The 18,334-nt window shown below is 35.3% G+C and overlaps 2 protein-coding genes across 2 annotated transcripts; both read right to left on the bottom strand.

The window, feature by feature from the left end:
• Window positions 1-471: 471 nt before the first annotated feature.
• Window positions 472-6,462, bottom strand: LOC145642110 (NADP-dependent malic enzyme). Its single transcript, XM_081693199.1, has 19 exons — window positions 6,272-6,462; window positions 5,780-5,973; window positions 4,967-5,087; window positions 4,806-4,880; window positions 4,264-4,415; window positions 4,040-4,145; window positions 3,852-3,917; window positions 3,516-3,683; window positions 3,342-3,425; window positions 3,160-3,258; window positions 2,796-2,843; window positions 2,623-2,676; window positions 2,405-2,503; window positions 2,218-2,307; window positions 1,844-1,921; window positions 1,657-1,731; window positions 1,485-1,575; window positions 898-1,026; window positions 472-811 (listed from the first exon to the last, which is right to left on the bottom strand). The coding sequence occupies exons 1-19, from the start codon at window positions 6,305-6,307 to the stop codon at window positions 723-725; spliced, it is 1,854 nt and encodes a 617-aa protein (XP_081549325.1). The 5' UTR covers window positions 6,308-6,462; the 3' UTR covers window positions 472-722.
• A 1,434-nt stretch (window positions 6,463-7,896) lies between these two features.
• On the bottom strand, window positions 7,897-16,915 carry LOC145642111 (uncharacterized). The gene is made up of 10 exons (XM_081693200.1): window positions 16,619-16,915; window positions 13,038-13,093; window positions 12,878-12,955; window positions 12,609-12,721; window positions 12,457-12,522; window positions 10,938-11,039; window positions 10,276-10,837; window positions 9,191-9,396; window positions 8,676-8,839; window positions 7,897-8,521 (listed from the first exon to the last, which is right to left on the bottom strand). Exons 1-10 carry the CDS (start codon window positions 16,744-16,746, stop codon window positions 8,386-8,388), a joined length of 1,611 nt encoding a protein of 536 aa, XP_081549326.1. The 5' UTR covers window positions 16,747-16,915; the 3' UTR covers window positions 7,897-8,385.
• Between the last annotated feature and the right edge of the window lie 1,419 nt (window positions 16,916-18,334).

Raw genomic sequence — 18,334 nt, 5'->3', positions numbered from 1 at the left:
AGAGAGAGACAAAATGCCAGGCATTCCTTGGCTTCTCAACTGTATCCATCCAACCTGATTGATCGAATCGTGCCCCCACATTATCCCACTTGTCTCCATGGCCTATAACAAGGGAGCTACAACCTCTGTTTCAGTTGTTGCATTGATGCAGCAAACTGGCCCAGGGTCTGAACTCAACGGATGCTCATACACGTAAAAATTACAAAGTTCTACTCATAAATTATGAGTAATAAACATATGGACATTAGCTGTTATGTGTGCTTTATGGGGCTGATATACACCTTATATAGCAAGAATTAATTCCGTCTCTATGTATAATTTACGAGCATGATTATTATACACCGTACCCTTGCCCCATCTTATTCTTTTTACACCCAACGTAACAGATTCTCACGATTTGCATTCGAAGAGGTTTGATAAAAAGTCTAAATTGATAAAAGCAAAAAAATCAGCAGCAGGAAACAGTTTTGAGCAAAATAATGATTTCATTGATAATTCCAAGTTCACTATACTGGCTAGATTTATTAAAAACTAATAGCAGATCCGGTAGATACAATACTCGTATAACAATGCATAGCACTATATGTTATCTGCAGACATTCAAGAAAGGAATGTATGCAGAAAATAAGCGAAGTAGAAAGTAAAGATTACAAAAGTATAACACTAAGAAGCCCAAGTCACGGAAGATCCAAAACTGCAGGGAAATTCATAATTCTCATTCTTCAACGGTAATTTCTGTAATTAGGACTGTACATGCAGCTCTCAGCGTATTTTACCAGGTTTTCAGGCTGTGGAAGCCGACTAGCCAAACCTACACAAAATAAGATGGATAGTCAGCGGATTGCAAGAAGATCCAAGTATTTATTCATATATCAGACAGTAAAAGTAATGGCTCACCGAGTTCATAAGCCTTCTCTGCTACTTTGGCAGCAATATTAGCAGATATATTTCTAATGTCTTTGTATGGCGGATAGATAAGTCCCTTCGCTAAGTGCTCTTTTGTAACTTGTGCTGCCAATGCCTCAGCTGTATACAGATTGATAAAGAGTTACTTTTACTTATTCTTCGTCGAGAAAGATAACAAAAATCATAGGGTAAAATGGTTTCAATATGCTATTTACAAACATTTCTGAAAGGCCTAGTGAAAATATCTTCCAAAATAGGAAGAAGGTGAGCTGATCAAAACTGGCCCTGTCCGACTCAATCAGTGTTCACAGAATTTTCCTTCCTGGAAATGTCTGCTGGCCCAATTGATTGGACTTTTCTTGGGGAGTATGTTACCTACTTCAGCCCAACCTACCCGATTTTATCAATTTTCAGCAGTACTTTCCTGGCCAAAATGCAGCCCGGCCTGATTTTTGGGACCATGGAACAGTCCATGATCAGCTCTAGAAGAATAGTTGTAAGAAGAATTGCAGAGGCTATATGACTTTGGCTCAGAAGAAATACAAATTTGTTGTTTACACTTTTACAGGGGCACTTACAGGCAGCCAAAAGCATGTCGTCATGAACACGAATTGCACCGCACATTATCAGACCCAAACCAAAACCAGGGAATATGTAAGCATTATTTGCCTGCAACATGACAATTAAAGGTTAACTATCAATCTAGATAGAGAGGGTCCCTAAAAAAAAGGCAGTGGATGCAGGTTAGACCTGGCCAGGAACAAAAGTATGTCCTTCATATTCGACTGGATCAAATGGGCTTCCACTGGCAAATATTGCTTGGCCCTAAATCATTTTAAAGAACAAAGCCAAATTTATGTCAGTTTCATCTTGTAGAAAAGAAAGAATTAAAGGTGAGAACTGAGAATTATATAGGCAAACAAAAACAGCAATTTACCTTGCTCCATGTGTAGGCCTCCTCAGCAGTACATTCTGATTGTGATGTAGGATTTGATAGAGCAAGGATGAGAGGTTTCTGCAGACAACCACATTAACACACCATGTTAAGCTTACAACTAGTCCTAGCAAAACCACGCCGTCCCAGATTACTTGAAATTACATGACCCAAATTTGATCTGACTCAAATTTACCCAACGTCTCAACCTGACCCGACTCAAAAATTAATGCCACTATAAACCCGAAAATGATCTGACCCGAAGCCAAACTAAGGGAATCATCGGACAAATATGGCCCCAAACCCAAAATTTCTAAAGTTGCTTGTCACCTCTACAAAAAAGAAACAGGAACATAAATGAAAGTAGGAGATTGTACCGAATTGATAGATGACATGGCTTCAACCACCTCCTTAGTAAATGTCTTTCCCTTTCCAGAAGTACCTATCAACACAGTGGGCTTGATTACCTGAGAATAAAAAGGATACAGAAGTAAGTATATAACTTTAGTCACAAGAAAATCTCTTAATAATGTAATGCCTTATTAGTAGCCCATTCTTGTTCACCTGTACTGCTTCTAAAAGAGTTGTAACAGGTTTAGCCTCATGTGCCCAAGGCAGTTTGAAAGACTGAAGCGACTCCTTCCTAGAGCTAACAACAAGTCCCTGTCATCAAAATAATATATAAATATTGTAAGTAAGAGATAATAAGAGTCAAGCAATAATGATAAAGAAATGGCTTTCTATGTAAAATTTTAATAAGAATCAGGATCAGTGGATAATACCTTGGAGTCTACAAGCCATATCTTCTTTCTCATTTCTTCAACAGGAGCATTTGTCTGTGCAAAGACAACGGAGAAAAATAGTAAGGCGTAATATAAAAAGGGGAGTAAAGAAGAGAGCATAGTTGTAATGAATTTCCAGAAAAACAATGAACAAACTAGGACCAGTTTGATACCTTGTTTGACATCTCACGAGCTATAAGCTCAGCAATACCTGTTCCAGCCTTCAGATAACAAAAGTTTCAAGTGTTAGATAGCAGAACAGACATAATAAGTTAAGGAACTATCCCAAATCAGAAGGGGATGAACATGCATCCAGTTGACCCAAGGGGTGGAGGGGAGGGTGTAAAAGCCAAGAGAGCAGCAGTAGCACAACCAGCATAATTGGAAGTAATTTGTACAAGTGACATAATACAGGAAAGTATACTGATATTGTTTCAATCTTTTTTTCTGTTTTTTTTTTTGCAGGGAAGCACTTTTAAGAAAACAAATATTACTACACATAATAAATTACTCGTAGTAAGATCGTTAAATGCTCACTTCTCCAGCGCCCAAAAATAAGAATGTATGGTCAGCCAAGTTTCCTCCCAGTGGCTTCAAAGAGGCAATGAGCCCAGCGAGAACCACAGAGGCAGTACCCTGCACTCAAAACAAGGGGTTTTACATTAGTTGAAACTTCTAAAAGATATTACACGATGTTAAGGCACAAGAACTTTCATCACCTGTATGTCGTCATTGAAGACAAGGTGAGTTTTGCGGTATTTCTCCAGCAGTTCAAAGGCATTATGATTGGCAAAATCTTCAAACTGCATGAATGTCATAATAAAAATAGAGGTTTAGTTTTCTTGGGAAAAAAAATGTTATTTGTACTTAGAGGCTCACAACTTGTGACTGACCTGTACGAGGATTTTCTCGCCATAGTTCTGCTTAACTGCAGACATAAATTCCTGAACAAACTCAGCGTATTCCTTCCCTGTAGCCCTATTTTGCTTCAGACCAATGTAAAACTCGTCGTTCAATAGCTTCTCATTATTTGTGCCAACATCAAGGGTTATAGGCAAGCACTGCAAAGGAAGAAGATAAGAAAAACAGACAGTTAGATCTGGGACATAATATAATAGCATGCCTTTATGTATCCAGATGAACAAATAGTCAATGCAGATTACATGCTTCACATTAAGAAACCATAAAGTGATTACAATACAAGAACTTAATCAAATTCAATTGCTTACTGCTGAAGGGCGAACTCCACCAAGTGCTGTGTACAAGGAAAGTTTTCCAACAGGTATGCCCATTCCCTAAACAAAGAAAGTTTGTCTTATCAATCATGAGTCTAACAGAGAAATCAAGGTAGAGTGGAGGGAAGTTAAAAAGGAATGTCAAAGACTTAACAAAGAAGCAGACTAAACATGCTCCATACCTGGCAACCAAGGTCTCCTAGTCCAAGGATACGCTCACCATCAGTAACCACGATAACTTGAATATTCTTTTCAGGCCAGTTCTTCAAAATCTCAAGAATTTTTCCCCTGAAACACAAAAAGACATCAAATTCCAACTTCTGAAAACATGGATACAAACCGAGCATTCATTTTCTATCCAAAAAAGCAATAAGGGAAATTGATGAGAATGTTCCAGAAAACATACTTATCCTTCAAACTGATGAAAAGACCTTGAGGGCGTCTAAAGATACTTCCATACTTTTGGCAAGCCTCACCAACAGTTGGAGTGTACACAAGTGGTAACAATTCTTCAACATGGTCAATAAGAAGCTTATAAAACAATTTCTCATTCCTCTCCTGTAAAAAATACAGCATCGGCAGATCAATATCATGCAACACGTACATCTCACTATAGCATTTTGCCAACTGATGCCTATCCAATATAACTTTTGAAATTATTATAGTATTATATGATTTTCATCAAATTTAATCACTTATGAAATCAGTGGCTGCGAGGTCTGTCATTAGTTCAAAACTCCAAATGGTACAACATATACTGTCCTGTAAGCCATGATCATTATAATTGTAGCTCCCCAGCTCCAGAAAGTACACATATAATTATCAAATTCACATCAGATTATTGGCTTATACTAATCTTAAGTAGAAGCAGTACGTGTAAAAATAACCTGAACTGACAAAATAGTGCCAAACAGTAACAAATTTTGTAATTGTCAAACATAGATATACCTGAAGATCCATCATAGCAATGTATTTCTGCAAAGGAGCTTCATACTGTCTAAGGGTTGCCAAAAACTTCTTCGCCTGATGTTCAAAAAAGCGCGATTAAGAACTACTCTAAAGCGAAAAAAAGCTTAAACGAATTTGACATCCAAACAAGGTTTAGTAACCTGAAGCTCCTGAGACAGACATGCAGGTGGTAATAAACCACGCAAGTAGTGAGCATCTCTTTCTTTCTCTGTAAAAGCAAGCCCTTTGTTGTGATGGGGATCCCTCAGCAATGTATACCCACTGCAATAACAGTACTTGATTAATATATATGATCATGACTAATCTTTTCGGCTTTTTCGCAATCGAAAACATCCAAAGAGTTCCACCACATGGCTTAGGAAAATTCCTATTACATTTTCCAATCTAATACAGGTAAAATGCAGTAATGCAGAAGTCTTGACTTAAAGAACCTCCAAGAAATAAATAATCCATAAATCTTTAAATTCAGGAAATAATTCCTCAACCTCTATTTCTTTATAATCAAGAAAATTCTTCATAATATATTATGACTAATCCATAATTTCCTTTTTTGATCTTACAATCAGACATAACATGAACACAACAATGCAAAAAACCCATTTCATATACTAGTACACATATATTTTTTTTCAGTAGTTACTTCGAGTTTAACCATTTTACAAGAAAGAAAACCCATATTATGATGCATTTAAACCAACACGTAAAAGATCAAAATACAACCATGACTACATAGCTAGAAACAAAAACATCAACAATACTCAAAACCCGAGATCAAAACCCATCTACATAACATACAATAAAACAAACAAGAAAGGACAATAAATGTAACAATCACCTAGCAACATTTACTACCATAGTACCATGACAAAATTACTAGAAACAATAAAATCAACTGTACTCAAGACCCGAGATCAAACCCCGTCTATGTAACATAACATAAATGTAACAATCACCTGGCAACAGATACTGTCCAAGGAGTGATATGTTGAGCCTCGGTGGCAGAATCCTCACCATACACATCCTTAACACCCCCACCAACACCGTTGGATCCTTGAGTCATCTCATCCAGTGCATTACCAGTACTCATAATTCCTCTAATAACCCTTTTCTCTCTCTCTCCTTTGACCTTCAAATTGACCAATAATCTCTGCAACAACAACAAAAAATGGCACAAAAACTAACAAACCCAGAAAATCAATGAAACCCAGAAAGATACAAATTGTTCCTTTTGCTGCAGAAAAAGTGGGTTATTTTTATAAGCAAATTTAGAAATGTGAACAAGGGTAGAATTAGAATTTTTTATTTTACAAAAAAAAAAAAAAAAAAAAAAAAAAAAAAAAAAAGGGGGTTTGATTTGTCTTAGGACTAAGATTTGGAATAAAGATAAAGCTAAAACGTGGCTTAATAAATTTGATTAAATAATTGTAAAAGTAAATGAGAATTACCAAGAAATGTGGTCTGTTTCTATTGAGTGACATCATAATTACAGTATTTTTGGGTAATTAGTAGAGGAATTTGATTTGGGTGATGCAAGAGGAAGGTGTTTACTGAGTAAAGTCAACTTTCTTTTATCGGAAGGTCAAAAGAGAGAGAAAAGTTTTTGCGAGAAATACGCGTATGTTGTTGGTGAACCATGACTGGACTGGACTGGACTGCACTTTTAATTATAAAATGGTATGCTCATACTAGAAGTCTACAAATGTGGAATTCAAATATGTTCATACATTATGTCTAAATTTAGATGCTATATTTGTAAAAATATTACTCAAATGAGAAAAGAATCAAATTACAATATAAATGTTAGAATCATAGCACTAATGTTACTTAAATTAATTTTGTATGTTGAATACTTGAATTGGACTTTAGTAGTTGATTAAATAATCTGGATTTACCAATTCATTTGATCCACTTTGATGATATGCATTTGTTAGATTGATGTCATATAATTTTTATGAAATGAGTTTATCTTAGTTTCAAAAATATGTTTGTGACTATAGTTTAGTATACCCAATCTAACTATCATAAATATATGTCAATAATTTTACAAGATATGGGAATATAATAACCTTGCATTTGGATATAATACATGACTAATACATTTACTCGTCTATATACTAAAAAAATAAAAAAAAAAATAAAATAAAAAAAAAAATCCTTATTAAGATGCCATTCCATTTTCTTGCAAATACTTCCTAACAATTTCCGTAAAAAAAAAACTTCCTATTTCATTGATTAGTGTAAATTAATGCAAGGTGTTGTTAAAGGGTGAGGTTGGGGTTAAGGAAATTTAATGAATAGATGTTTATCAACATTTTAGACAATTAATAGAGTTAATTAAATATGGAGTAGGGAGTACTAATCGACATTAAACTAAATTTAATGAATAGAAACCAAACTGTGAATATCATTAAAGGAGATCAATTTCCGCTACAGTAATCAAGTTTGGGGAAAAGGATCAAGGGAAACAAATTCATTACAACCTCTAGTATCCCATCTAGCAACATGATGGGCTAGAGTCTAGACATCATAATTAAGGGTAATTTTGAAGCAAAATTTCCAAAAGTATAATGAATAAAAGAATCTGAATGATGGAGTTATTTTTTATTACACCAAAAAATACATTACGAGTAATAAACTAATCTTGTAAAGGAAAACGAGGACATAAAATGATATTGAACACGAAAGGCACGAGGAACTCAATTCCCTCGAGCCGCCCGTGGATCGCACCGTACTACCAGCAAGGCAGCAAGGAGCCAAGGACGATGCTTATTTGCCGCTATTACTGCCCTTGATTTCTCTTGCACGCTGCAGCAGCCTGTTAAACAATTACAGTACGATTGAAAGTCGAGGAGTTGATTAGCCACATTGCAAATTACTTGCACCCCATCATTCGCACAAAAAAGAGTCAGACTAAAGTTATACAAGTACTTCCTTCGAGCTTTCAAGATCATACAATGTGTCTCAGCATATCTTTTCAAAATAGCAACTTAAATATTTAAAGCCATAAATGATTGAAAGAAAGCGAAGACAAACTTACAGAAAGATTGCAACTATTCAAGTACTCTTAATCTGCAAAAAGAATTCTGGTATTGAATTTTATTCAATTACCCAGTAAATATTTCTGGTTATACGAAAGCTATATAAAGATCCGGTTTTACTCATCTTTATGACCATCCATACAGGCGAAAAAAAACACTTCAGCAATCCCTAATAATCTCTGATTCTAGGACAGCTTCTCCAAAAGTCATCACACCGTCCTCCAAGGTTTCTTTGCTGTAGTTCATTCAGCATTAATGGAACCAACTTGTGCACATGATATATCGTTTGAGTTCTTACAAGCAACATACACAGCAAACAAAGCTACAAGAAAGAGCTACTCTATAGACTATAGTCTATACAATCTCATATGTACTTCTAGATGCCTGTCCTACACAGGAAAATCTATCGATAGCTTAGTCTCATTTGTTCGAATAGACACCTATTCTCCCAAACAAGACTATGGCATGGGAGCAAATACAAGTACAAGTACATATAACAGATTCAAGAAGCAATTACACTCTTATCGCATGTCATCTGCAACCTGAGAACTCCGAACTCCCCAGAAAGTTTTTGGCTTCAACTTCTTGTTTGTGGCAGTAAAGAGCCAACCCATGTGACTCTCACATGTAGCACAGTTGGCAATGGTCCATTTATATCTGTAAAACATACATGAACAAAGAGCTTATATACGTAGTATAATTAATGCTAAAGGATATTACTTCCACTTCACTCCTATGGTACCTCTCAAGCATAATAGCATACAAACCGAAACATATAATTTGGCAGAAGTACTAAAAATGAATAGCATACCCTGGAAACCAGCTGTATTCTTCTCTTGGTCGGCCAATCAGCGCCAAACCATTGGCTTTGTAAAGAGTCATTATCTCATGCACAAAGCCATTCGGGTTAACATATGCACCAAGAGGGCCTTCATTAGACATCACCAGCATATCACTTCGCCTGGCAATTACAGTCTGTAACAAGGCAAGAAGAGCCAGAATCATATTAGTCAAGATATTACGCAATTTACTCATCATGACAAATACATCTTTTAGCACAATAAGTAAGAAACATCAAAAGCAACGTGCATGGTATAGCTGCATTTTAGTTGCTGTAGTAATGGGTAAAATCGATAATGACGGTGGAGGTTCTTATTATCTGAATCAAGAACTTTAGGTACCCAGTGCCAGTCTCATAACAAACTATTAGCTAAGGCCTAAGGACACAGCTCCCTACCCTCAGTCCTTCCTTTTTCCTTCAACTAAAAGACGAAAAAGGTTGACAGGAAAAAAAAAAGGCTGGAAATTTTAGTAATTCAATAATACCTGACAGTTTTTACACCTTACACGATCAAAACCTTCAAGAAGTTCGATTTCTCGACGTAATCTATAGGAGACTCCATTAATTTCTAGCAGCTCCTGTCTTGTAGACTCGGATATAGGAATTTTACTGGCAATGTAAAATGACAAGATATCCGGCTTTCTAACAAACCCATCCATACTAGGCGCTCCAACAACCTGCTTCCACATATCTGCAAAACAAACGGAAGCACCCTTGTAAGAAACTGCAATGCACCTTCAACATAACCTACTAGATTTCCTCACCTTCACATCAAAACGCTAAGTCTCAAAAGTCAAAACTAAAATTTCAGAACGAATGGCCCTCATTATACTTCCATAAGAGCAGTGTTAAGTCATAGAAGCAAGCACTATTACACAAGGATGCATTTATGAACCTTTTACGTGGGAATGGAACTGGTAGTTGACTCAGCCTAAAAGTCTGCCACAGTATCATAGAAAATATTTCACAGGAGTGAGGAACCATTTGACATTGGGTAATCATATTGAGAATGCCAGCACAAGACCTTCAGGAAAATAAAATTGGGAATGGAAATTCATTCCCTTGATACTTTAAGCTTTATTTATATTGGGTACTAGTTCTCCCTAAATTTCCACACATTCCAATACCACCTTATAGTTATAGAAATTGAAGCTCAATACACAAAATTCATCACCCACAATCTTATAATAAGACTTGCAGTTGTAAAAAAGCTTTCACAAATTACAACAGCTAGAAAAACAAATTTTCGTATATACTTTGCTATACCTGCAGAGCATGACAGCCCTCAGTGTCAACAAGAGATACACTGAAGAACTACAGTAAAATGCATTACATAACCATCTTTCACTATGAAACAATATCAACGCACAGCCAAGGCTATTCATTCACCAAATATCTGATCTAGGACAGAAATGTGCAGAAACTTTTTGTAGATTACAGATATCAGGATTTTTGAGATTTTAATTGAAGGAGAGGGAGTGCCACCAAATATATGGACAAAGACAGTAATGCACAGGAACTTTTTGCAGATTACAGCCTTTACAGGCATCAGGTTTTTGAGAGAGAGTACCTGCTGCCTTTTGAGCAAGAGTGAAAGAGTCGTACATCTGGTAAACCCAGTATGGCAAAAATGCTCTGGGAACTGCACGGAACTGATTCAAATTGGCAGACATTCCTCTCTTCCCCCATGCAACTCCTTTCTGAGGTGATTGGTTAATTTCACCTTTGTTTGAAACTCCTGAGGTAGCATCTATTCTCCTTCGACACTTTGATTGTGATGAACCATCACTTGATTTAGATTGTCCAGAGTGAAGCTCTGATTCACAAACATATTTATCATCATCACTGCTTGTTGACTCGTCAATCGTATCATATGCACAACAGGACTCAACAGCATTTTGATGCAATCTCATCTCTGAAATTGAAAGCTCATTCAGATAACTTTCCTCCGACTCTGCATCAGAGCAATTGCTTTCAACTGCATCTCTATGTCTCTTAGCCTGATTATGAGATTTTGTAGCATCAGAAAAGCTCCGGCTACTAAGGTTCCTCAATGGCGGTAAGGTTCCAAATGCATCACGTGGGGTCCTCAAAGGCAAGTCTTCTTCAATGACCTCAATCTCTCCACAAGGCTAAAGACACAAATTTATTTGTCAAATTAACCCCTCAAAGCGAGTTTAATAGCATGACAGTAGTGGCATTATAGTAATACAACATTAGATTTGTTCTTACAGCTCCATCAGTATCGATCCAATGGCGTCTAACATGGAAACGCTGCTTTCCACGAGTAACTACGTTGACGGATCCATCCTCCAAACGACGATATTGTCGAATCTGAATCAGTGGTAACAAGATTTAGAATTAAGTAATTTATGATCAATGTAGGCTACACATAAGGTACTAGATGTACCCTATTTTATTTTTATTTATTTTTATACTGAGCATGGCTTCTCCAACTGATGACCACTGTCACATATCTAGCCATATCACATGTCTGGCCAAAACCTCTCATAGGAGTGTAATGGAGCCACAAGGGTTATAGCATGTAGGTATATTTTGCAAGTGAGAATAAACTCAAAAAATAACAGTCTACTCACACATATAATCTTTTGACAGAGTAAAATAAGAAATAGATACTAGTTGTAAGAACTTGAGCTAAATAGATAAAGAAACTATCACCCGCATACAGATCAGCTCAAGTTTATCACAATTTGGGAAAAGTTTAACAGCAAATAACTGCATTCAGGTTCAGGCTTACAAACTTTTTGTTCTGATTATTGTTGAAATATTATGAACCATATGACAACTTTCTCCTTGGCTAACTTGAAGTGAATGTCAATATATAACATACTAAAGGAAAAGTGTTTAATTCCAACACAAATTTAGTTATTTTTAACACTAAAATGATTCAATATGAAATTTCCCAAACTAAATATGAAACAATCCATATTATTATAAGTTTTCTCATCACTGATCAGACACCAGCACACAATTTAAGTTATCTTAGAGGATTTAACTAGCCAATTACTCCCTCCGTTTCATAATTTTCCCACTTCCTGTAGCAACACTTGCCAAGGAAACAAGGAGAATATGTGATTGCAAGTGAGTATGGATTTAATGAATCAAGCAAGTGGGGTAAAAGAGGGTAGAAGGAGAAAAATCCTTTATAAAACAAGGATAATAAAGGCCACAATTTTAATTTAGTTCATTTCAATATTAAAGGCCGCTTCAAGATTGTGTGAATTAAATTTTGAACATTCTCAATTTCCCATATTACCTTTAATATTACATTTATACTTGTATAAGAACTTCAATAAAAATACAACCATGGAATGGTGATTTGGTGAAGATGCAATAAATTTAAATGGCAAAAGATAGTATTTTTAAGTATATATCTTCGAAATAATCTGAAATCAAAAGTGTCCCATTATTTAGGAGCAAAACAAGAAGAAGCATTTTCACAAAGTTTGTTATGTGTAAACACATGGGGTAGTAAAGCCAAGAATAAAGGAAGGGGAGCACTAGTTTGAAACCTTTGAATAAGTAGTAACGCATCTATTTCGCAATGAAGAAGAAGAAGCTTAAACTAATAAATGAAGTGCTAAAAACGTAAATCTGCACATTCGTTAAAAAATCAGTGAGCATAATTGTAGTCAGTTTCATATGTAAATTAAAGACTAATATCTTATTTAGCTATTCAGTCATGACAATATTCATGATATAAGCAGCTCTGTAAAATTAGAAATAATACCTCTGCAGTAGTCCCAACAGCTGAAAACCTTAACCTTCCAAAATCAAGGTCTCTAAAAACACGAACCTGAGCAATATAGCATAAATTGCTCAAAAAATCTTAAATTAAGGATAAAATTCCTGACAAAGATGCATGGCAAGTAGTTTACGTACCACACCTATGGTATAAGGGGAGTCAATCTGACCCATTGCTCTTTCTACAGCTACTATAAAATTTGGCTGTATGATTCTTAAAGGAAGAGTTGCCTCTGGGAACAGTACTACACCTGGACAACATATGTTTAAGAGGGGGGGAAAAATCAATTCACCTTGTATCAAAAATCAAATATAAAACATTAAGAGATTTAGAGAGATTAAGCAAGACTTCAATTGAGATATATTGCCAAATTGGGACTTAATTAAAGAATAATTGATACAAAAACCTTCAAGATAAAAAAGAGGGAGAGTCAAAATGGCGCCAGTATCAACAAAAGCTGTCCTGTGATGAGTGTCTTCCACCTCTGCAACAGTATGCACAATCAGACAATTTTATTTCACATAAACAAGAACTTATATAAGGGTGTAAATGCTACTTATGCCTACCACCCAAATAGGTATGCAATGACGCCAGACAAGTGTCAAATGTAAATTCACCCAACCTGCCATGAGCATAAACACTGGAGTAAGAGAAAGAACATTCAAAACAAGGAGTTAGAGACTTAAGAGGCTAAGAATTAAAAATAAAAGAACTCATATTTCGTAGCTTTATAAGCTACGCAAGTACAGAACATATTGAATCCTTTTCTGATTTTTCATAATGGATGGACTATGATAGTCATCATTTCTGACTTTCAGCCATCAACAATTCCCTCTCACGCAGCAAGGCCAGCATACCAACACACATCAAGGCCAAATAATAAAATACTAGTATATGAATTTGCAAGTACTGTTATTTTCACGCAACCTCAGGTGTAGAAGAATAAAGATTTCAGTCTGCATAGAAGTATGGGAAAATAAATTGCATCAAACAGTAATAGATATCAACGGTCACTCTTTGTAAGTGCAACTGCTTGATATTTTTTCAACTCCCTCACACAGCAAGGCCAGCATACCACATCTGCCCCAAGGGAAAGAAAGAGAAGGAAGGGAAGGATATAAGAAAGAACAGGGCTTTCGGAAGACTGTATAAACAACCATCAAGCCACATCAAAACTGCAGCATAAAAGAAAAGGTGGGTGAAGGAGAAACTCTCCAAATTTGACAGCAAAAAAGCACTCCACTCAGTTTGCAAATCCCAACCAAACAAAGGCTCAATTATAAGGTTCTTAATTTAGCATATTTCTCTTTGAGTTGAAAGATCTAGGATTTTGCCACTTGAACCAAAGATATGGAGATAACGCTTGATTAGGGTGCCTCTCACAGCAATTTGGGAATTGACTTAGACCAGAATCAATTGGAATACTTAAGGCCAGCTCGCGAGTCAAATAAACCCAGGAGTTGAGTTGGATTTTTAAAGTATAGAAGGTTGCAAATGGCCCACATTTTAGATGATCTTACACGAGGCGGATCTAGGATCATTATGAGGGGGATCTTGGATCATTAAATTGGTGGGGCACTAACTAATTCCCAATTTAATGAATGCCTCATTTTATCTTCTATTATTTTTTTTATAAGTAACAAATTATTAAAAACGGTGGGGAGAGTGTCACCCAAACCTCTCATTAGATCCGCCTATACTCCCACCCACTAGTGGTGGCAGTAAGTAATGGTGATTTTACTTTTTAAACATCAAATTTTGAAAATTTCAAAACATATTTGCACTTAATGGGTTCCCTAAGTACATAATAAGAAGATGCAAAATCAGAAAACCAAATAGGTAAGGGAAACTACCGAATATGAAAGTGTGATGTGAACGTTGACCTACAAAGTGCTAGTCTTTTTTTTTTTCTTGATACTAGGCTAGCTGATTATATAGTCTGGATCTTTATAAGGTATATTAGTAGGTTAAAACACATTCAGAAGCTTTAGGATTCTGAGTTAATTATGGGGAAAATTTATAGGTGCAGTCACTTGCATCATCCTTTCCCTTCCGTACTAGTCGAGTAAAAAATCTCAACACTTGAGAGACACTGGAGACTCCAACTCTGAGGAACTCTTCATTGGCAAGAGAACCATCAATTTCCTGATTAATCAAAAACTTATCTTTCTTTTTCACCTTTAGGCACAGGCATGCCTATCTCATGGGTGGTTCAAGATCGACTGATGCCTCTATTTACTAGACCTAAAGGTAGTTTACTTACTCAATAGAGTATGGAACAAAACAAGCAAGGATGTAAGAAACAATCATATTTCAACTAAGATCCAATTTGTCAAAGGGTGGTTTTTGTTGGGATGCAGCTATGCTTATATTGCTTGCTAACGCTTTCACTTTGACATTAACCTTTCAGCATCAGTCACTTTGATCTTCTCAAACCAAGCAATGATCCTAGTCCCTATCCTTATATGTGACCTGCCATTTTACAGCATAGGCTCCATTACATAGTGTGATCACTAGCTTGGGTGTAGACCATTGTGTTTAACAAATCATAGACAATAAACAATCTCAAAGATATTTATCATTTGTTCATGACAGTTGCCTAAGAAGTAAGCGCTTGTCTAAATGAATAACCTTGAGCTCCTCATAGTCTATCTATTACCACGATGCTACAATGCTCCTCCACAACGGAGATGATTGTATCAAGCAAACCACAACCAAGGTAAAATAGTAAAACACAGAGGATCACCTTTTCATAGCAAACTACTTCTAGGTTTCCCACTGCAAAATAGAGAAACTTGAGCCCAATCCCTAATGTCTTCGAAATCTTGTTTAAATGTTTCCAATTTACTAGCTTAGACTTTATTGAGATCTAAAATAAAATGGGCACTATTCTACCTCATCCCTTAGCATCCTCTGGCCTCTGCCACACTAAAAAATTAGGAGAATAGAGCTTCACTACAAAGGGAATAGTATTGAGGGGGAACTTTCATAATAGTGCGGCAATGAAATTAAACGGACTGATTCATTAACGGCTTTACCTCAAGAGTGACCTACCTTACAAAAAAAGGGTTCTGAAATGCATATCTAATCGTAATAACCATCTATTTCTCATATATTCTAGGAAATCAATATAAGAGGATAGTTTGTAATTGTCACCAAATATTTCATAGCTAGTGGCTACAAAAGAAAACACCACCTTCTTAACCTCAACGTGTTTCCAAATCCAGTCCTGATCATCTTCATTAAATTGTATATTTGTTTTTAAAAGATAGGGTGTCATCCCAAACCTTTTAACATAAGAGAATCAAATATCCTCTATAAGAAAAGGTCTTATTGAAAGTGGGAATCACATCAGAAAAAAACATGATTATCTTTAGCGACCTTATCATCCTCACTTACAAATTGATATCATTTCACAGCTTTCTACCATAGATTATTTTAAAGAGGAACTCATAAACAATGTCACATCCTCATCCCACTAAACAAAATATTCTCTCAAACTTAACCGTTATTATTCATCAATTCCACCAATTTGCTCTTAAGTTTGACCCACTCCCTAATTAAGCTCCTCATCCCCCAAATCCTCACTCTCTACTTCTCTAGCTTATTAAATTCACTACTCTCCTTTATAACATATATTCTCTTAACTTGAATATTTTAGGCGAGTTTCACGATACAACTAAACACAATATACCATATTACATCATTCATCAGTTCCATGTCCACACTCATTGAAAACTAAAAACCCAGTTTCATTCTCCTTAAGTTGCATACTAACTAGTAACTACTTTCATTAATCTTTTAAGAGTTTTAACATTATTACGCAAACAGGTTTCAGCAATAACTCGACAAACATATCCTGATCAGCATTGTCATGTCTTATCAAAATGTGGGTTATTCAGCTAACTGGCATTCATAAATCCCTATAAGTTTAGCTAGTTTTCCAGACATTCGACAACTAAACTAATTGAGCACAAAAACCATATATAAACCCTAAAAGCCACAAAAATCAGCAATTAAACAAAGGTGAAATGATCAAAATCAAGGGCAAAACACCAATTTAAACATCAAAACAAAACAAATCAAATAAAGAAATCAAATTGAGTAGCAGCGAAAAAAATTATCAAATTGAAAATCGAAAAATTACATAGCATGATCATCATCGGAGTCCTCGGGTAAACCTTCGACTTCTTCAATCTGCAATTCTTCATCATCGAGCTCCCGGATTTGCTCAATTTGGTACCTTTCTCTCTCCAAAATGCTGTTTTCGTCCATTGAAATTAGGGTTTTAGAGCTTTAATTTGTGATTAATTTGGGAGTGAGGAATAGTTATTTATGTTGTCAAGAGTATTTCTTTATTTATTTAGTGAAGAAATGATAAAATCCTGAAGAAACCCAGATTTTGTAATTTTCCAGATACGTCGTTCACCTTTTTTTTGTTTTCGACAAATGTACTCGGTAATTATTTGATGTAATAAGGGTTCAATGCCTCTCCCTCCTTTTGCTACTTTTGGTGTAATAACTAAATAGTTGAGGTGGGGCACTAGTGGCGGGTTCACGATATACTTGGGTGAGCACTGTTTGTTTATGATGTGCATTTGTCTTCATATGTTAAGCTTTGTGCGTCAAAAGATAGTGTATAATACGAGAGATATATGCTGAGGGAGTTAGGATGTATGAACCTCCATAAGTTACCGAGTTGGGTGTATTAGCCCATCTTTGATATATTTTTATTTTTTTCTTTTTGTGCTAGACTTGATCTGATTAAGGGATTTTATTAGATAAATAGGAGAACGAATCTAGAGATGGTTGAGATTCACATTGTTTTACTTTTTCAAGAGATCCATTCTACATAGAGTTTAATCTATATTGTGAATTTTTGTGCACCATGGGTGATGAATTCATAATGTGGAGCATGCTACCTTAACTCCATAAGAGCACATATAATTGTAGTCTTCATTCCACACTAAATGTCTTACCACTAAAATCATATCACATTTCTTGTTTTATTTTAAAAAATCAAGAAATATTGAATGACAAAAAATAATTAAAATTAAGCTTTAATTTAGAGAAATTCAAGTCCTGTATTTGCACTATCTACTCATCTAATTATTTAATTTTTTTTTTCTCGGGTTCATATAATTTATTAATAAAGAACATAATTTGCTCAAAACGAATTTATTTATTTATCTAAAAACTTATATGTTTTCCCGACTTTATTTAAATTCTACAAAGTATTCTCTTGTGCTTTTGAGGGTTTACTAATGTTTCAAGACTATCCATTAGAGCATTAGAAAATTTGATGAGGACATATAGAGTAGTTGTGGACCTTATGGTGGCTTTGTAAGAAAATTAAAAATAAAAAAAGTTTAGGACTTTAGGTCATGTTTGGCTCACTTCTTATTTTGAGTGAAATAAATTCAGATAACATACAATATATGTAAATTATAATAATGATAATACAAATTTAATTAACAACTAAAATGAATTGAGATTTTGTTAGATAAGTGAAAATGGAAAATAAGGTGAGTTTATGACCTTTTACCCAAATTTAAGTCTATATGTCCTCTGCTTATTATTCAAAACCTATAAACAAGACAATAGCATTTAACTTTTCATGTAAATTAAGTCAATTTTATCGAGTCTAACTCAATACCCTCCCTATATGACTAATACGAGTAACTGGGAGAAGTCATCATGCTTGTATATCCAACTTTATCATCCGACAAAATCATTTTACTATGGTGTAAATCAAGTCAATTTTATCGGTTCTAACTCAATACCCTCCCTATACGAGTAATTGGGACAAGTCATAACGCTTGTCTTTGCAACTTTATGTGAAACCATTTTACATCTAGTGTAA

The sequence above is a fragment of the Chenopodium album genome, chromosome 8 (assembly GCF_948465745.1).
Source record: "Chenopodium album chromosome 8, dcCheAlbu1.1, whole genome shotgun sequence".
NCBI lineage: Eukaryota > Viridiplantae > Streptophyta > Magnoliopsida > Caryophyllales > Amaranthaceae > Chenopodium > Chenopodium album.
This window is presented reverse-complemented; position numbering and strand designations above follow the sequence as displayed.

What these genes read in the sequence shown, in the direction of transcription:
- LOC145642111 (XM_081693200.1), bottom strand. Translation starts at nt 16,746, where the DNA reads ATGGACGAAAACAGCATTTTGGAGAGAGAAAGGTACCAAATTGAGCAA. An exon ending in CCCTCTTTTTTATCTTGAAG is followed by an intron (nt 12,722 to 12,877) that starts GTTTTTGTATCA and finishes TATGTTGTCCAG; the next exon opens with GTGTAGTACTGTTCCCAGAG. An exon ending in GGATCGATACTGATGGAGCT is followed by an intron (nt 10,838 to 10,937) that starts GTAAGAACAAAT and finishes TTGTGTCTTTAG; the next exon opens with CCTTGTGGAGAGATTGAGGT.
- LOC145642110 (XM_081693199.1), bottom strand. Translation starts at nt 6,307, where the DNA reads ATGATGTCACTCAATAGAAACAGACCACATTTCTTG. An exon ending in TATTTTTGGGCGCTGGAGAA is followed by an intron (nt 2,844 to 3,159) that starts GTGAGCATTTAA and finishes TGTTATCTGAAG; the next exon opens with GCTGGAACAGGTATTGCTGA. An exon ending in TATGGCTTGTAGACTCCAAG is followed by an intron (nt 2,504 to 2,622) that starts GTATTATCCACT and finishes TTTTGATGACAG; the next exon opens with GGACTTGTTGTTAGCTCTAG.